The sequence below is a fragment of the Spironucleus salmonicida genome, chromosome 6, assembly GCF_000497125.1.
Source record: "Spironucleus salmonicida strain ATCC 50377 chromosome 6, whole genome shotgun sequence".
Taxonomy (NCBI): domain Eukaryota; phylum Fornicata; order Diplomonadida; family Hexamitidae; genus Spironucleus; species Spironucleus salmonicida.
Window position 1 is genome coordinate 203,167 of NC_090601.1, and position 16,812 is coordinate 219,978.

The 16,812-nt window shown below is 29.9% G+C and overlaps 10 protein-coding genes across 10 annotated transcripts; 4 read left to right on the plus strand and 6 right to left on the minus strand. All coding sequences in view use genetic code 6, as the record gives it.

The window, feature by feature from the left end:
- Positions 1-29: 29 nt before the first annotated feature.
- SS50377_25696 (Ankyrin repeat-containing protein) lies at positions 30-725 on the plus strand (the record flags this gene model as incomplete). Its single annotated transcript, XM_067909527.1, has 1 exon — positions 30-725. The coding sequence occupies one exon, from the start codon at positions 30-32 to the stop codon at positions 723-725; it is 696 nt and encodes a 231-aa protein (XP_067762283.1).
- A 107-nt stretch (positions 726-832) lies between these two features.
- Positions 833-1,180, plus strand: SS50377_25697 (uncharacterized protein; the record flags this gene model as incomplete). The annotated part of the gene is made up of 1 exon (XM_067909528.1): positions 833-1,180. The coding sequence occupies one exon, from the start codon at positions 833-835 to the stop codon at positions 1,178-1,180; it is 348 nt and encodes a 115-aa protein (XP_067762284.1).
- A 332-nt stretch (positions 1,181-1,512) lies between these two features.
- Positions 1,513-2,157, plus strand: SS50377_25698 (uncharacterized protein; the record flags this gene model as incomplete). Its single annotated transcript, XM_067909529.1, has 1 exon — positions 1,513-2,157. The coding sequence occupies one exon, from the start codon at positions 1,513-1,515 to the stop codon at positions 2,155-2,157; it is 645 nt and encodes a 214-aa protein (XP_067762285.1).
- Positions 2,158-2,181: 24 nt separating this feature from the next.
- On the minus strand, positions 2,182-3,468 carry SS50377_25699 (A-type flavoprotein; the record flags this gene model as incomplete). Its single annotated transcript, XM_067909530.1, has 1 exon — positions 2,182-3,468. The coding sequence occupies one exon, from the start codon at positions 3,466-3,468 to the stop codon at positions 2,182-2,184; it is 1,287 nt and encodes a 428-aa protein (XP_067762286.1).
- Positions 3,469-3,868: 400 nt separating this feature from the next.
- SS50377_25700 (A-type flavoprotein) lies at positions 3,869-5,155 on the minus strand (the record flags this gene model as incomplete). The annotated part of the gene is made up of 1 exon (XM_067909531.1): positions 3,869-5,155. One exon carries the CDS (start codon positions 5,153-5,155, stop codon positions 3,869-3,871), a length of 1,287 nt encoding a protein of 428 aa, XP_067762287.1.
- Positions 5,156-5,257: 102 nt separating this feature from the next.
- Positions 5,258-6,268, plus strand: SS50377_25701 (SPFH domain/Band 7 family protein; the record flags this gene model as incomplete). The annotated part of the gene is made up of 1 exon (XM_067909532.1): positions 5,258-6,268. One exon carries the CDS (start codon positions 5,258-5,260, stop codon positions 6,266-6,268), a length of 1,011 nt encoding a protein of 336 aa, XP_067762288.1.
- Positions 6,269-6,439: 171 nt separating this feature from the next.
- SS50377_25702 (Leucine-rich repeat protein) lies at positions 6,440-8,473 on the minus strand (the record flags this gene model as incomplete). Its single annotated transcript, XM_067909533.1, has 1 exon — positions 6,440-8,473. One exon carries the CDS (start codon positions 8,471-8,473, stop codon positions 6,440-6,442), a length of 2,034 nt encoding a protein of 677 aa, XP_067762289.1.
- Positions 8,474-8,579: 106 nt separating this feature from the next.
- Positions 8,580-10,820, minus strand: SS50377_25703 (uncharacterized protein; the record flags this gene model as incomplete). The annotated part of the gene is made up of 1 exon (XM_067909534.1): positions 8,580-10,820. The coding sequence occupies one exon, from the start codon at positions 10,818-10,820 to the stop codon at positions 8,580-8,582; it is 2,241 nt and encodes a 746-aa protein (XP_067762290.1).
- Positions 10,821-10,927: 107 nt separating this feature from the next.
- SS50377_25704 (Ribonuclease BN) lies at positions 10,928-11,722 on the minus strand (the record flags this gene model as incomplete). The annotated part of the gene is made up of 1 exon (XM_067909535.1): positions 10,928-11,722. The coding sequence occupies one exon, from the start codon at positions 11,720-11,722 to the stop codon at positions 10,928-10,930; it is 795 nt and encodes a 264-aa protein (XP_067762291.1).
- Positions 11,723-13,392: 1,670 nt separating this feature from the next.
- SS50377_25705 (putative NOD3 protein) lies at positions 13,393-16,074 on the minus strand (the record flags this gene model as incomplete). The annotated part of the gene is made up of 1 exon (XM_067909536.1): positions 13,393-16,074. The coding sequence occupies one exon, from the start codon at positions 16,072-16,074 to the stop codon at positions 13,393-13,395; it is 2,682 nt and encodes an 893-aa protein (XP_067762292.1).
- Between the last annotated feature and the right edge of the window lie 738 nt (positions 16,075-16,812).

Consider the following 16,812-nt stretch of genomic DNA (forward strand, 5'->3'; position numbering starts at 1 on the left):
TTATATCCTATTAATATCATATATATTTAATGGGAAAACGTGACTGGTTCAACGCAGCAATAAACAATGATATATCTTTCATTATGACTAATATACATAAATATAGCTAAAAATTAGATACTTCTAGCTGTTCTCCACACTAGAAAGGAATTTCTGCTCTTTTTCTAGCTATAATAAATGGAAACAGCTAAATAGTCGACTTTCTTTTAGACTACGAAATCAATATTACTTCAACTCATATGTTTACAGTCAGTGCTCCGAACTTTTACGACATCATACTCTATCCAGGATCTACTGCTTTGCACGTCGCATTTGCAGCACAAGATTACACACTTGGAGCTTCACTTTTGGATAGAGTAACTCAGCCAGATTCTCAGGGTGATCCACCTGTCGCTCTGGCTCCAATTTGTCGCCCATGTCCTTCATTGGAGTAACTTTTTGACAATGTGAACTTTATTAATTAACTCAAAAAATGTCCTACTTTTTTGCACAACTGTGCGCTATTTGGGAGGTTTATTTTAATAAGAAAAATAGTTGAGAAAATAGTTTCTGGTGATCATGAGTTAGCATTATTCGTTAAAAACCAAATGGAACACAAAGTTGATGGAATGAACGTCTATGATCTAGCAATTTGCTAAATAGATGAAGGAAAAACAGGTTGCAGTAAAGCCGATAAGGTTACTTTGATTGATGCACTCAAGGAGTTAGAAGATGTGTTACAATGAACGAAATTATTTGGAAGGATAGTATATAAAATGGTCTCAAGTGAGAGGGAAGTTGTGACTATATATTATTTAAATGATATATAATAGCATATATTACAAAATACATAATGAATTCATCTAAAAATAAGTCTATTTAATATTAACCATTTATATCATTACGCGAGAGAACTTACTCTAGAGATGCTATATGTTAAAACTCTGATAATTTGTATAAACTTATAATAGGCGGAAAAGTTGATTTAGTTTTGGAAAATTAACCTATTAATATATAATTATAGCATTACAAATCCACTATAGCATTACTATAAGAGGAATATGTAGATAATTTACAGCATAAGGATAATAGTATTTTAAATCATTTTTATGAAAAATCTCTTTCATTAGCAATAGATGCTAAAGTTGAAATTGAAAAAAGAGATCTTAAAATTAAAAAATATATGAAATTATACTAGTGATTGTATATTATTCAGTCGTTTTGCTTGTTTTAGTCACTTTTCATCCTGGTTTAAAAATTAATAGCTTTTGATAATTATTTTGATAGAAAATTAGGGCTTAAGGTATCACAACGAGCAGTATTCTCTAGTGATTATTGATTATTCATAGAATATATGTTGTCAGTAACTTATATTGGTGTTTCGTTAATAGTACAACCCATTAGTTTTGCAAATTTTCTTTTATTAATAAAAATAATATCGCTTAATAACCATTATCATTTTTAAATTTGGAAATTAATTTATATTATTAACTTATATTTTATAATAATAGTATTGGTTTATAAAATTAAATAATGAGAAATTCTTTCAGATCTTAATCCACATTATCAATTAATTAATTAAGTACCATACCGCCCAAAAAGTTTAGAAATACAACATAAGTTAACTCTAATTAGAGATCATAGTCATGTAAATAAAAAACCTAACATTATAATAATCAATTATCTTTATAACTTCAGCGAGAAAATAGCTTTGATTTATCTCGATCTACATTGAAAATTACAGTAAAAAATTATGAATCAGAGTCATTACGATAATAATATATAATCAAAAACTTGTTTATACCAAAGCCTGTAACAATAAATACAAAAGATATACCAAAATTTAAGAAAGAAAAATAATCATACTATGATTCTCGTTAAGAATAATTTGAAGTCATCAAATAACTGAACAACTATGATGATCTTTTAATTAAGTAGTTACATCCATCTTAGCACTCATAAATAAAAACTTGTAAATTTTTATCATCTTGGAGAGCAAATGATAATCAGATCTCATCAGCACGTTTTGACGCATAGTTAATGTAATTTTCTGGATTTTCTTATTCGCCAATTACGAGAAATACTAGAATAGACAAAAAACCTCTTTATGGAGTTCCAACTTAAAAACAATCTGGATCTACAATTAATAAGTCATTCTTTCAAACCATGAATAAATGAAATATAATACTGCATATTATATTTTCACTCTTATATTAGTTTCTACTCTTCTAGTGGTATACCTTATTCAACTTTTATTTATTCAGAACACTACAATTTTTACTTTTCATATTACCTTATTGTATCGACTACAACTTTACCTAAATTTATTAACTTAAATCCATCTTCATGGCTAATTGCGAATTTAAATTCAAATCGTTAAACTTCTATCCCACCACCTTTTAGTATCGCAATCGCTACCATTTTCTCAATACTCTTAGAATTCCATCCAAATGCTCCAAAAAATGCACAATGTTTCCCATTTATTAGAGTAAGAGAAGATAAATATCGCAATACTGACATTATTTTCGGGGTAGCACATCCATTTATTGTTGGAGATCCAACAATCATTCCTTTTGCCTCCAAAAGCTCTGCAGCAATTTTAGTTAGGCCAACCACTCTGACATCGCATATAATATATTTCATACCACAATTAATTATTTAAGATGCGATAAGTTTGGCAGCATGTTCAGTTTAATTATAAATAGTATCAAATAATATTACAATTTTATTCTAATTATAAACATTAGTTGTAAATTAAATAAAATACTAAACAGCATGATTAAGCTATTCCCCTCTCCAACACACTCCATGAGCAGTTAATATATATTTTGGTTCAAATTCTAAAATAAATGGTACTAGTTTTTCACAAATTAATCTACAAGGGGACACAATATTAGCAATATATTCCTTGAAAAGTTTCATCAGGTGATCAAAATGGTGTATTTCATCTGCATATCTCTCAGTACATGCAATATGTTATCCAAACGCATCATTTGAGAATAATATATGATTCTCTTTATCAATTGTCCACATTGATTCAGGCCAATGAACTTTAGTAAACTTAAACATTAATTCTCTATTTCCTGTATTAATTATTGATTCTTCATCAATAATTTCAAACTCATAATCATTAAGCGTTGGAAATTATGAAACTAATAAATCTTTACATAATTTATTACAAATTAATTTTGCGTGTGGGATTCGTTACATTAGAATTGGAAGTCCTGATGTATGATCTCCTTCTGCATGATTAATTATGATTTGCTATATTTATTATATATCTATAATAGAACCTATTCTATCAATATGTTCTTCAATAAGTGTATGTTTTACAGAATCGACTAAAGTAATGATATCATCCTAAAGTAGATATGAATTATAGGTTGTTCCTTCCTCTGTTTCATGCCCATGAAACTGTCTTATTGTCCAATCAATAGCACCGACCCATTATATTTAGGGTAGAACTTCATTAGATGACATATGCATCATTTATTTTAAATATTATAATATTATATAATATAGAGTTAATATAATTAACATATATGTAAGTAAAGTTTTATGTTAATGACATAAGCCTAAAATATAATTTAGATTTAGATTATCTTATGCTGCAATAAATATAAGTTATTTGCTTAATATGAAATATCTAAATGAAAAAAGTAACATAGCTTATTTTGTAGTTTAGCCTAATAAAACAATTTAAAATTAAAACAAACACATTAGAACCATGTTATACTTGATGAACTTCTACTTATATAAATATTTCCTCATTTATACTATATGTTTTAATTATTTTATACTATACCATAAAATAGTACCTAAAACAGTTGTATCTCCGTCATTATTGCCATTTTTTCCATTAATCACTTTTACAAATATACAAATAACCTCACTCACTCTCATGTTACATCACACTAGATTCACTAATTTCGCCATTTTCGTCCTCCTATTTCTCTTCTTATATCAAAATTTTAGATTTTATCGCTTCTGCAATTTCGCAACCTAAGGCAAAGAGACTCTCTCTGCTTTTGTCACCCAGCAAGTACTTAAATTCAACCTTACCAATAACGTTGCAATTAGCGCTTTCCAGATACGTTTCCATCATATTAAGGCTCTTTTACGCCCATCCGAACGCACCAAAAACGCACCCTGGTTTGTTGCCAATCAGTTGCAGCCCCCTTAGGTAGCGCAAAGCAGCCTCAGTTTTAACGCTCAGCCTGCTGTTAATCGTCGGACTCCCAAAAGCGATACCGCCTGCATCGTACGCGTGATATGCAACTTTTGTCAAATCGACAACGCGCAAATCGCAGATTTGTGACCGAACTCCGCAAGAGTACGCGCCTTCTGAAAGCGTTTTTGCTGCATTTTCAGTGGCGCCGTAAACTGAGTCGAAAACAATCAAAAGTTTCTGTTTCAAGTTCAGTCGATGTGCGTAAAGCGAGTATTCACGAAGGGGATAACCTAAAAAATCACCCCGCCAGGAGCAACCATGCGCAGTCAAAATGTACTCAATTTTAAGAGTTGCTGCGGCCTTTAGCGCAGTTCGGATCGGGGCACGAAATGGACCCAGAATGTTTGCTGTATACTCTTTGAGTAAGTACATTAAGTGCTCTATGTCCTGGACCTGGTCTGCCCAACGGTCTGTTGAGGCGATATGCTGCCCAAATCCATCGTTTGAGAAAAGAATATTGTTGGTCGCATCTAGAGTGAACATTGAATCTGGCCAATGCAGGTTTGGAACTAGCAAGAATCCAAGTGTTCTAGAGCCTGTACTAATGGTTTTTGAATTATCCACTAACTACCAGCTACAGGATTTTAACGACGGGTAGAGTATACAGAGGTGTTCTTTACAAACCTTATTTGTTATTATAGTGGCATTGGGAAATTTTGGCATCACTAGAGGAAGTGCACTGGTATGATCTCCTTCAGCATGATTCACAATAATCTATTTAATCTAATCGAGGGGAATTACCGCACTAACTCTTTCTAAAAACTCTTCCCAAAAAGGTTCTTTCACACAATCAATAAGCGTAGGAATAGTATCCTTAATTAAATAAGCATTATATGACGACCCTTCATCAGTATGATATCCATGAAATATTCTAATTGTCCAATCAATTGCACCTACCCAAAATACATTTGGCAACATCTCTGTGCTAGTAACAAAGTTAGTCATTATATGATTATTGTTATTATGCTATATAATATATACAATAACTTTAATTTTATATTATCAATTTTATATTCTTTATACTATTCTATATCTTTGTTAAAAATAATGTTTGGTTTTGATTTTGATGTTTTAACAGTGGAAGATTAATTAAATATTACAGGAGGATCGTGTATTGGAGCTATTATATCAATATTATATTGCATAATAATATTTAAATATACTACAATAGTTCATTAGTAAGAAGAAATTGTAATTGAACGATGTGGCTAGTATAAAAAAGTTCTTTAGCCTGGTTGCCATTGTCTTCTTCCATTTTTTGATGCTAAGGTAGAATTTATTGCTGTTGACTATCACTTCAACATCAGCAACCATCACGTGCAGCAGTCGGTGACCGAGCGCAAGGGCCAAGATAAGTTCATTATTGACAAGCGCCTCCAGGTTCTGGATATGCCATTGCAGCCAGTTATTACCCGTGATAACGTCCAGCTTGAGGTGCACCCTATGGCGCTATACAAAGTAACGGACTCCATGCTCGCGGTTTACGAGGTACAAAATCTGTACTCCTCGATCTAAATTTTAATATCAACTACACTTTCAGACATAATTGGAAGAATTACATTGGATGACACCCTCTGCTCTAGACAGGAGGTAAGACGCTAGGTATTCAACCAGATCCATTCTACCATCTAAAACTGGGGAGCCCTATTGATCGAAGTTGACATCCTCGAAATAGATCCCCCTGAAAACATTGTTACAGCGATGGAAGCTCAGTTACTGGCAGAGCGTGAGAGAAGAGCTAAATTAGTAGAAGCTGACGCTGACCGCTAAATAAAGAAAATCATGGCTGACTCGCTTAGCCAGGAAAAGATACAGCTAGTAACAGGTGAAAGTCAGAGCATGGTCATGATAGCAGAAGCGGAAGCAGAAGGGCAAAAGGCCATAGGTATGGCGCAGGCTGAAGTAATTGGCATGCTGAGCGGAAAGGTGAAAGGATTTGATGTTGGTGATTTCCAGCTAAAAAACTACTGGCTCGATGCTATCGAAGCAGTGGCGATCAATAGTAGGAACGTGCAGTTGGTGAAGGGCGTAAGTATTCTATAGAAGCTTTCTGAGTGACAATTTCTGTTAGTACTTCCGTTGCTTCGATTATAATGCCTTTATAATATTATATTTATCGAAATGAATTTCCTGTTTCCACTTCTTCATAATGATTACTACTGTCCGTGTTTCTCAATCCTGATGACATATACAAAATTGTATGATTTTCAAATATTTATATTCTATGTATCACTTCTTCAGCACTGGCTTTGGGGCTCCGATCCCAGTTATTCTGAGACCATTCACTCCCAATGGCATGGCACGTTGCTGCAGTACTGGCTTTGCACTGCTGATACGTTTTATTTATGGGTTTCCCATATCAATCGTGTTAATCTCAGACTGTCTTTCGCACTCCTCAGCCTCTCGGGCGGCGATTATTTTATCTCGGTCTCTCTGCTCTATTTTGGTATCGTCTATACATACCAGATCTATATTCGATTCCAATATATCGAATACGTAGCTCTTTGATAGCTTAGAATATTTGAGGCAGAACGGGTTGTTTGCACAGCGGATCACCTACAGGTTTCCAGCCTTGGATACAAAGTTCTCAATCTAAGAAATGTTAGATATTTTGCATGATTCACAATTTAAGCTACGAAGGGTGGAACGAACTGCTAGCGCAATCTCCAGATCTCTGGCGGCGTACGATATATCCAGCGCCACAAGGCATGGGAGTTTGGATAGGGTATCTTTCGATACATTCAGGAATTGGTTCTGGGAGAGGTCGAGTAATACTATCGAAGGAATAAATCCGAATTATGCAGGTACTAGAGACTTCAGCATAGACCTTTGGAGGTGAAGGTGCTTGATCGGTGCATGGAAGTCGTTGTTTCGGATGACCTTAACTGGATTTCCATTCAATATTAATGTTTCTAGAGCTGTATGGTTTAATTATATGTTAAACGGATCAATGATGTCGTTTTCTGAGAGATCCACATACTTCACTTTCGGAAAATCCCTAAGATCGCTGAGAGAAGATAGCTAGTTGCCAGTGAGAATTAAAGTATGGACCTCCGATACTATGTGTTATATACCCGGGTCTACGCCTATGCTTGTCAATCCCAACCCAGATAAATCCAGAACATAGTTCTAGATACTCCGTATTCTCAGGATTTGGGGGTTAATCCGACTAGTTAACTCTTAAATTTTTAGCTATCGCATCGGTTCTGTAATGATCATGTCGTTGATGAGGCCTAAGTCTGGAAGAAAATATAAGAAATCCTCAACCTTTTCGTTGTCTATTAGTAAGTGTGTTATCTTATTGAAATTCAGTAGTGACTCAGAATTAAAACTAGCCTGCATAAGATTGACTATTTATATATGCGGTGGTAGATTAGTAATCGCACCAGAGTGAAGTTCCTTCAGATTATGCATGGTATTAGGATTCAGTGCACATTCACAGTTCTGTATATCCAACGCAATCATTTTCTAGAGATTGATATTTTTAAGCTATCCTTGCGTTACATCTGAAAAAGGGATGCGGAGCTAAGTTATGCCGGTAAACTTGGCCAGGAACTACACCTAAAACTTATATACTTCTGGCGCGTGTATTCCAAATAGGTTTTCCTAGTTAAGAATTTATAATGGTGGAGTAAGGACCCCCTGGTATTCCAAATTGACAGCATCGGCATGTTGGTCCAGAAACGGCTACAGAAAAGCATTAGATTGATGCAATTAGTCATGGCAACAATTGTATTACATCACACCAATAGATGTAATTCCTCTGTTTTCTATGAGACTTGTAATGGTACTAACATGGATACCATTTATCATCTTAATGTTCTTGAAATATCTTAGAATTTAGGTAAACACGTTATACTCCTGGTTTGGAAACAGGTTGCCATTATAATTTAAAACTTCCAAGCTATTTTTAGTCTGTTGAGAAATCCCTGAAAATATAGCCATAAACGAAAACTGGTTGAAAGATAAATCCAATACTCGCAGAGTAGGGCAATTTACTTTTATCTTCACAAGTTTATTCTTAGATAAATTAAGCTCCAGTAAAGCACTAGATTCAAACGAAAATGTTTGCATATCATTATATGATAGGTCGATGCAGTGTATTTCATGCAACTAGCTAAGTATTTCCCCAATATTGTCTGGATAAGTAGGACACATATTGTGAAGATCTAAAGCGTGCTATACTGAGTATACAAGTCTATCGGCCACAGATTCTTCGAAATTTGTCGTGGAAAGAACTGGAGATCGTACATAGGTCTCCATACCGCCTTGCTCGCCAAATTGATGCAATATAAATTTATAGATCTTTATTTGGTCTGTTAAACAAATATAATAATAGTTTATAACCAATTTATATAAAAATAAAATCTCAATCTTTGGATTAAGCATCTTCATTATCGAGCTTGTTACTATCTAGTAGTGCTATTTCGTCTTCTGGAATACTAACTTTATTATTCTTAAATAATCTTGGACCCAGGAGGAATATTGCTAATAAAACAATTACTGCGATGACAACACAAGACAATAGAATTATACCAATTATCATGCCTATACCAGTATCAATTTCCTCTTACAGTTATCTAGACAATCTAGGATCAACTCTTTCCTAACAAATAAAACTAACACCAGATTTAACTCTATACCATCCTAATTCGCAACCATATGGAACACAGTTATTATCCACAAATCTAGAAGTAATATGGGTATCAACATCAGTATCACAAATATAACCAAATGTATTTATTTCTGCACTGATATCAATAGCTTTTTACACAAATATTGCTAATCCATCAGGACCTTACCAATTTCCATATATAGGATGTATATCATACAATACTTTATCCACTTGAATAGAACGATATTCAAGTGGAATACCAGATTCTTCTAACGAATCAAAGCTAAATATACTTTAATGAGCAAAACGCTAAAATCCATCATGTGGAATATATAAAGATTTTAAAAAATTAAAATCATCTTCTGAAATACTAGGTGACTTGAGGTTTTTAATACTATCTTCAAAGGTATTAGAATCCATAACAACTCCACCCGCAAATGAAGATACATCAAATCGATCTGAAGAACGTTTATATCCACCAACACCAACAGACTTAACATTTTTAAGTTAAACTAAATGTTTAGCAAAACATGAACATGTAGAGCCACAAAGCGCATCAGTAATAAGAATAATATTCTCAGGCGAATAGTTAATACCTTTAAATGCATAAATTTTATCTAAAATATCTTTGAAAGAAGGTTCTGCATCATCATCAGAAGCATAATTAATCGTGAAGTTATTTTTGGTTGGTGTTTCATACCATGTTAAATTTTTAACATATTCTGGTTAAAATTAAAAATATGTATAAACTTCTCCAGTAATCCAATCAACACGATTGCTATCTTCAAATTCTGTTTCAGCTTACATAAGCAATTACTAAATTCTTGATTTTCTAATAGAATATCTTCCATAAATGGGATATTACTCAGGGAACATCATAAATGCAGTAAGATGTCCTAAACTAACCCAACCACCACCATTACCTACTAATGATAGTATTAATTTTCCTTATTAAGTCTATTTAATAGTCTGCATTACATTAAATAAATCTTTTAGTGCTTAAACATTGTCAGGAGGACTAAAAGATTCAATAGATAATACTAAATCAGATTGGTAAGAATATAAAGTGAAAAACTCTGGAGACTACTAAATGATTGAAAATTAATCATTTTATGACTAAGGGTGAGGTTATTTATAATCTAATTTCTTTAAAATATGCTCATACGTTTTATCGGAAATAATATGATTTGATGATAATTTTTTAACCAGTGACATTTCATATAAATTTTGAGCATCATTACTATCATTGATGACTTTATCTGTTGTTATAACATAGTAAATACTATAACTTGTACCATCTAATAGTTAAACTGTCATCTTTTCATCAACAGTTTCAGGTAAGTTATAAACTTTTAAGTTTTGATAATACATATCATTCCCTATGAAAGAATTAAAGCAGCCATGATCGCTTTTACTAGAATAACAATATTTTCTTGCTTATTACATTAGATATTCTTCAACTTCTATTCCATTAATTTTGAATATTCTTTTACCCAACATTTACTCAAAATTTTAGGTAAAGTCTAATTTTTTGTAACCATCATGAATACTCTAATCTTTAAATGGGAGTTTCTCAGTATACCAATAGCCATCATCTTTTTAGGTAATAACCAAAGGAAGGCGTTTCTTGAAATTAGAAAAGAAAGAACTTTTTACATATAAGGTATGAGGATCTTTTAATTATAAAAATAAGGCACTTAATGCGGCAAAATAATCATAAGCAGAAGCATTTTAAGCCGCTTGATATTTGCTGCGAATAATAGCTAGTTTAGCATCAATATCTACTGCTAAATGTTAATATTCATATGGAGGATTTTTAGCAATATCTTAAAAACCGTGTAATTAGATCAATTCTTCCACTGTTTTTTAATTTTGTTCAAATATATCTTTGGTAAGTAAAGGATATTTTATACATTCAGCAGCAGATTTAATAGGATATACCGCATTTATATCAGGCATACGACAAAGATCAATAGCGTATACTAAAATGATCATTTTAAAAATAAATCACTTAATCTGATTAATATTTATGGAATATATTAATATTACTTGTTTTAGTGATTTATTTTATGAATATGTTCTATAATACATTACAATGATTTTCATTCTACGTTCATTAGTAAACTGCCATTTTAACATAAAAATGTTATATTATTTAAATCAGTTAGTGCTTAAAAGCAATCCATCATATTGGAAAGATTAGGCTTGAAATTATTTTTTAACCTAAGGGAGAAATGACCTATAATAATATTTTAAACATTAAGCCTGTCAACTAATTATCTTACAATTGTGTCATTTGAATGTTTAAATTATTTTGCTTTTTCCAAATTAGTAAAAGTGCATTCACATATTAAATAATCTATAGGTACTGATTCAAGTATTTCCAAATTTGAATAATCTCCATCTGATAGTATATAAATTAACTTATTTTTAGACGTTTCAATCCTAATACCATAACATTCAACCACATGAAATAGTTCTATAGTACTTATTTTGTAGTCTATATTCTATAATATTGTATCAATCTGAATAATATTAATATTTACCTCTAAGTTCATTAATGAAAAAAAATTTGTAATAAATTATTAACTACCAGAAGGGGCATAGATGATAGGAATTTGAAAATTATTATTAATATGATTAAGTATAATTTATGGTAACCCTGATATATGATCCATATGAATATGAGAGATGAAAATTGTATCTATTGATATATTGTTTAAACTGATAGCGGCACCCTCAGATGCATCAAATAGTAAGTTACTATTATTAAATTCTAAAAAATAAGATTATGTGTTTTAATCAGCTGATACAAATCCTCCAGCTATACCTAAACATGTAAACCTCATTTTAAGCAAAATTTATTATAGTATAAATATACCTCTTTATTATTTCATTGTTTGAAAAAATAAAATTAACTGTATGCTAAAATATCATTTTAAAATTATAAAGTAGATTTCTAAACTCAGAATATAAATCTTAGTACACTTAATATTGATACTAATTCATTGTCTCTATAAGAATCTAGTATATATTTATTAAAAATATTATTATGATCTAGATTTAAAGTTAAAAATCTATTTTATAAAAGAAATTAGATTTGATTCCTTTTTTCATCTTAGTTATTATTATAAAAGCAAAAATCATCTTAATATGCTTCCGAAACGGTAATTGGAAATGTATGTTCAATGCAATCAATACCAATACATTAATAAAATTTAATGTATTTTATAGATGGAAATATTAAACCAATTGATGTTACTTTATTAATAAATATAACTTTATTAAAAATACATCCATTCAAACAATCTTTCTCCATAAAATTATAATTCTTATATAATTCTCCATTCAACTATTAATATTCATTTACTTAAATAAGGCCTCCTTAAACTGTGCATTAACATAATATTAGTTTATCTATATCACCTTAAAGCTTAATACTTTAAGATTAATAAATTTTTAATTAATAACAGTTAATTACTTATATTTATACATCGGTTGATTCACTTATTTCTATATATTAACAATCATTAAATGTTGCACTGATTAATTAATTAGAATTTAACTTTACTTCTACTACATTACTAAATGATACTTTACGTAATAAATTGTTCTATAAATTTAATTACTCTAAGTACGTGAAAGTTTAATTTGGTAAAAACTCTAAAAGACGACTATTTTCTAAATTTAGTGTCTATAATTTTTCTAAAATTGGAAAATTATTGATATCTAAGTTTTACTCTGATTCGATAATTTCGTCATTTCTAGTCCATGGTATTGAAACCATATAACGATACGGATGCTCATATTCTAAAACTGAATTATTAGTTCCATTCCCACTGAGCGAAAAATATCTTAAATTCTACATATTTTTCATGAAACTAAAAGAAAAAATATAATTTTAACTTAGATCTAAATACTCTAAATCTAACTACTATAAGAATTAACATTATGTCAGATTACAATTAATGAGTTTTACTATTTTCAGATTTTTATTAATAATGTCAAACTGATGTGATGCAATTGGACAATTTATTATAATAACTTTCTGTAGTAAGGGATAAGTTGGGAATGTATCAAAGTTAGAGTCAATAGCATAAAAGCTAATCAAATTTGGAAATTATAAATTTTGCAACTCTGAAGTACTACAATCGGATATACTTAAATATAGTATAGAATTTGTATATATTGGCTATAATAAAGTCACATTTTTCAAAGTAAGCTAGCTGTTTAATATTTTTTCTAAAAATAAAGAATTCTAAAGGATAATATTATTTAATACAATCGGACGATTGAATTTTATCAAATAATCTTCTATATATTCATAGCCCTCATTTTAAAATAGAAAGTTATAGATTAAATCATAATCTACAAAATTAAGTTATTCATTAAATAAAAAAACTGGTATGTTTTTCTTAAATAATTTGACAATATTAGCTATTAAAACATTATTAGCTAAATATCCATTGGCATCCTTTAAATTTTACACCTAAATAATTTAGGTTATTTCAATATAATTTTACATTTCAATAATATTATATATAATATAAATAATTGATAAATACTCTCATAAAATTCTCTATAGTTTTTTACCCTTTTTACTTTTACCTTTCTTTCCCTTGCCTTGTTTAGGAACTGTAAAGTCAAACATTTATACATTATATTCTGTTATCTTATTAATTGAAGTAGCTCCATTAGCTACTTTCTCCATTCGCTTTATACTTGGGGCTAGTTAATCAAAATCAAATTATATAGACATTTTTATAGGAACTTATCCCATTAGAGCTTTATTAATTGAATCTTTATATTTAATTTTTAATGTTTCTATTAACTTATTAGCTAGTATCTATTAGTTTTTAATGAAATCAATTTTAGAATCTTCCTATTCAATAGCCGTTTTAAGATTGTCCAGTTCTAGTTAATGTAACTAAATTTGTTCCAAATTTTTATTATTTTATTCTACAAGTGCTTTTTCTGTTTCATCAAATTTAGTTTAAGTTTATAAAATAGACTATTTGTTATCCTCTTATTATTAAGTGTATTTCTATTCTAACGATACACATTTTAAATCTGCTTCCTTTATTAAATCATTGACTTATTCTGTCTACTAAATTTATTAATTACTTTTAAGCTATAAACTCTGATTTTATCTATAATTTTAATCATTACAATCATCTTTTTATGTCAAAATAGATGCAATATGATTTTATACAATTGAGATCGACTTCATTAGAAAGTCTAACTCCTCTCTACATATTGGCAAACGTTCAGACTAACTTTTCATGTCTATAATACGTTACTTAAGTCTTTTTGGTGCATTCATAGTAATTTTAGATTTATTTTCAGATAATTTTTACTATAATAATTATATTGAAAAATGTGCAACCTAATTGCCTCTTAAATTAGTTTAAAGCATTCCATAGCTTTTAATGAGAAATGTACATCCTTTTTAACCTCCAACTTCACCCACAAAATTTTCTTCAAAGTTTAGTGAAATCATATTAGAGCAAACTGAAATAGAAAATGCTAATGCCACAAAACCAGCATCAGAAATTGAACACTTTGAAAAATCTAAATGTGTAATAATTGAGTTAACTTCATCCATTTTATCAAGTTTAGGTATGAAATTTGGTTATGTTTAAAATTTTCGTAGACATATCTAATTAAAAATTAACGTTTCAGCAATTAATATTGCACCATTGTTTTGCAATTTATTTCCACTCAAGTTTAAATAATGAATTTAACAACACGATTTTAATAACTATGAGACATATGATATTCCATTAACGGATATATTATTGTATCCTAAAGAAAGATGAGTAATACCAGAATAAATAAGACCTGATGCTGAGGACTATGATATAAAATTATCATCATGTGACTCTGTTAATGTTGAACCTAAAAATTCAGCCATTACCGTATTCGTAGGAAATGTCTATGTTTACTGAGGATCCGAAATTATTGCTGTTTCAAGATCGACTTAGGGTGTTTCATCTCCAAATGAAGTCTCAGCATCATCTTCTTAGACATTTTCTTACAAAAATTATTAAAAATTAAGCGTATCTTCTAGTTTATTAGTTTATTAAGAATGGCTAAAATTTCTTTTTGGTATTTTTTTTAGAATTGTGGATGATAATACACGCCCTTTATGATTGATGACAAATATTTTCTTATCACCCTATTCTTCTTATTATTTATTAACAATTTTTTCAAAAAAATCTGTCATTAAATCACAAAGTGATTCTGTAGCATTGACAGAATTATTAAGATCAAATTATGACTTTAACTAATCCCTATTATTTATTATAGGATGAGAGAGAGTTGCAGCTATTATAGCAACTCCATCATCATCTAGTGCACAATTATTTAAGCTTAATTTTTTTAAACTTTAATTTTATGATAATCCATAAGATAATGCTTTAGCACCTTCAACACCTAAAGGATTATCATCTAATGATAATTCGACCAAACCACATTATAAGTTTGATAAAATGTTACTTAATATTGGAATAGAAAGAAACGTGATTCCATTACCATTTAAGGTCAATTTTTAAAGACCAATATTTTATGTTAACCCTCGAAAAATTGAAGTTGCACCTGTATTTTATAGGAGATTATACGAGATATCTAATGCAGTTAGTGTTTAATTTTGAGATAGCATAATTCCAAGTTGAGACGGACCTTCGTTAGATACACCTATACCGGCTAAGTTGTGAGACAATCCTAAATATTTTAAAGTTTAATTATGAGCTAAATTTTTGGCTATAAAAGAAATAGACTCAGATGTGAGCTAATTTATTAAAGCTGTATTAATATTCTTTCTAACTTTTTAGAAAATATACCCAGAAGGATACCCTAATTCAACCGCTTCTAATCCTGACCCTTCTTTTAATATTTCTCCAAGTGCCATAGCACCTTCATTAGTAATACCACAACATCCAACATTAATACGTTTCATTGTATAATGTCGCTCGGCATACTTTAATAATGCCATAAACCCTACATCTTTAATAGCATTTTCAAATAAATCCAATGTAGCTAGTTCTACTCCTTCCAATCTTTTTGATAACTATAATGTTGAGGTTGGTCCTAATCTTGCTCTTCGCAACTATAGCTAATCTGTTGGAGATTTACGAGATATTTCTAATAAATATTCAACACCTTCTCTTGTAGGTTGTTCATCTGCATCTTTAGCGATAGCTAAATAAATATCTTTAATGAAATCTGTTTATAGCCAGGGTTGAGTCATTTAAAGAAAAAATAATGCATCGTTTTTGATATATTATTATAGAATTGAAAATTTAATTATATTTTAACAAAAATAACCGCACTATAAATAATATTATTTTAAATACATATTATTAATATAGTTTATTATTATAAATAGTACTATTTATTATATAACAATAATAAATTAAAAAATGACTATAAATATAAATAATTTCTTCTCTGAGGTTTCATCTGACATTCTGCGGTTAAAAGCCTAAGATACAAAGTCAGATTATTTTTTATAGACAGAGGTACCTTTAGAGGTAAATACTGAAATTTTTAGAGCAGTTAGATGCAGACTTAATGTTTAACCAACCCCTAGCAAATATTCATATTTTGATGGAAATTAAATAAGTGAAGGTTAATGCGGGAATGCAGAGCTATTAAGTCTATCCATGAACCCTTTAATTTTAATGAAACCTTCATAAACCATAAAAGCGCTATGCCTATCATTTACTAAAATCACAAGGTTAGATTTATCAGATTATGAGAATTTATAAACTTTTTCTGTAAAGGGCTGCTCATATTTGTAATCTATCAATTGGTCTAGTTTTACTGGATTTGCTGATATACAATAAACTAGAATTTCTTTATTACCATCAACATAAAATATACGTTATGATAAAATTGACGACCGTTTACAATATTCTATATTAAATCATAATAAATCTACATTAGAGTAAAATTTTGAGCTTATTCAAAAATATAATGTTTCATT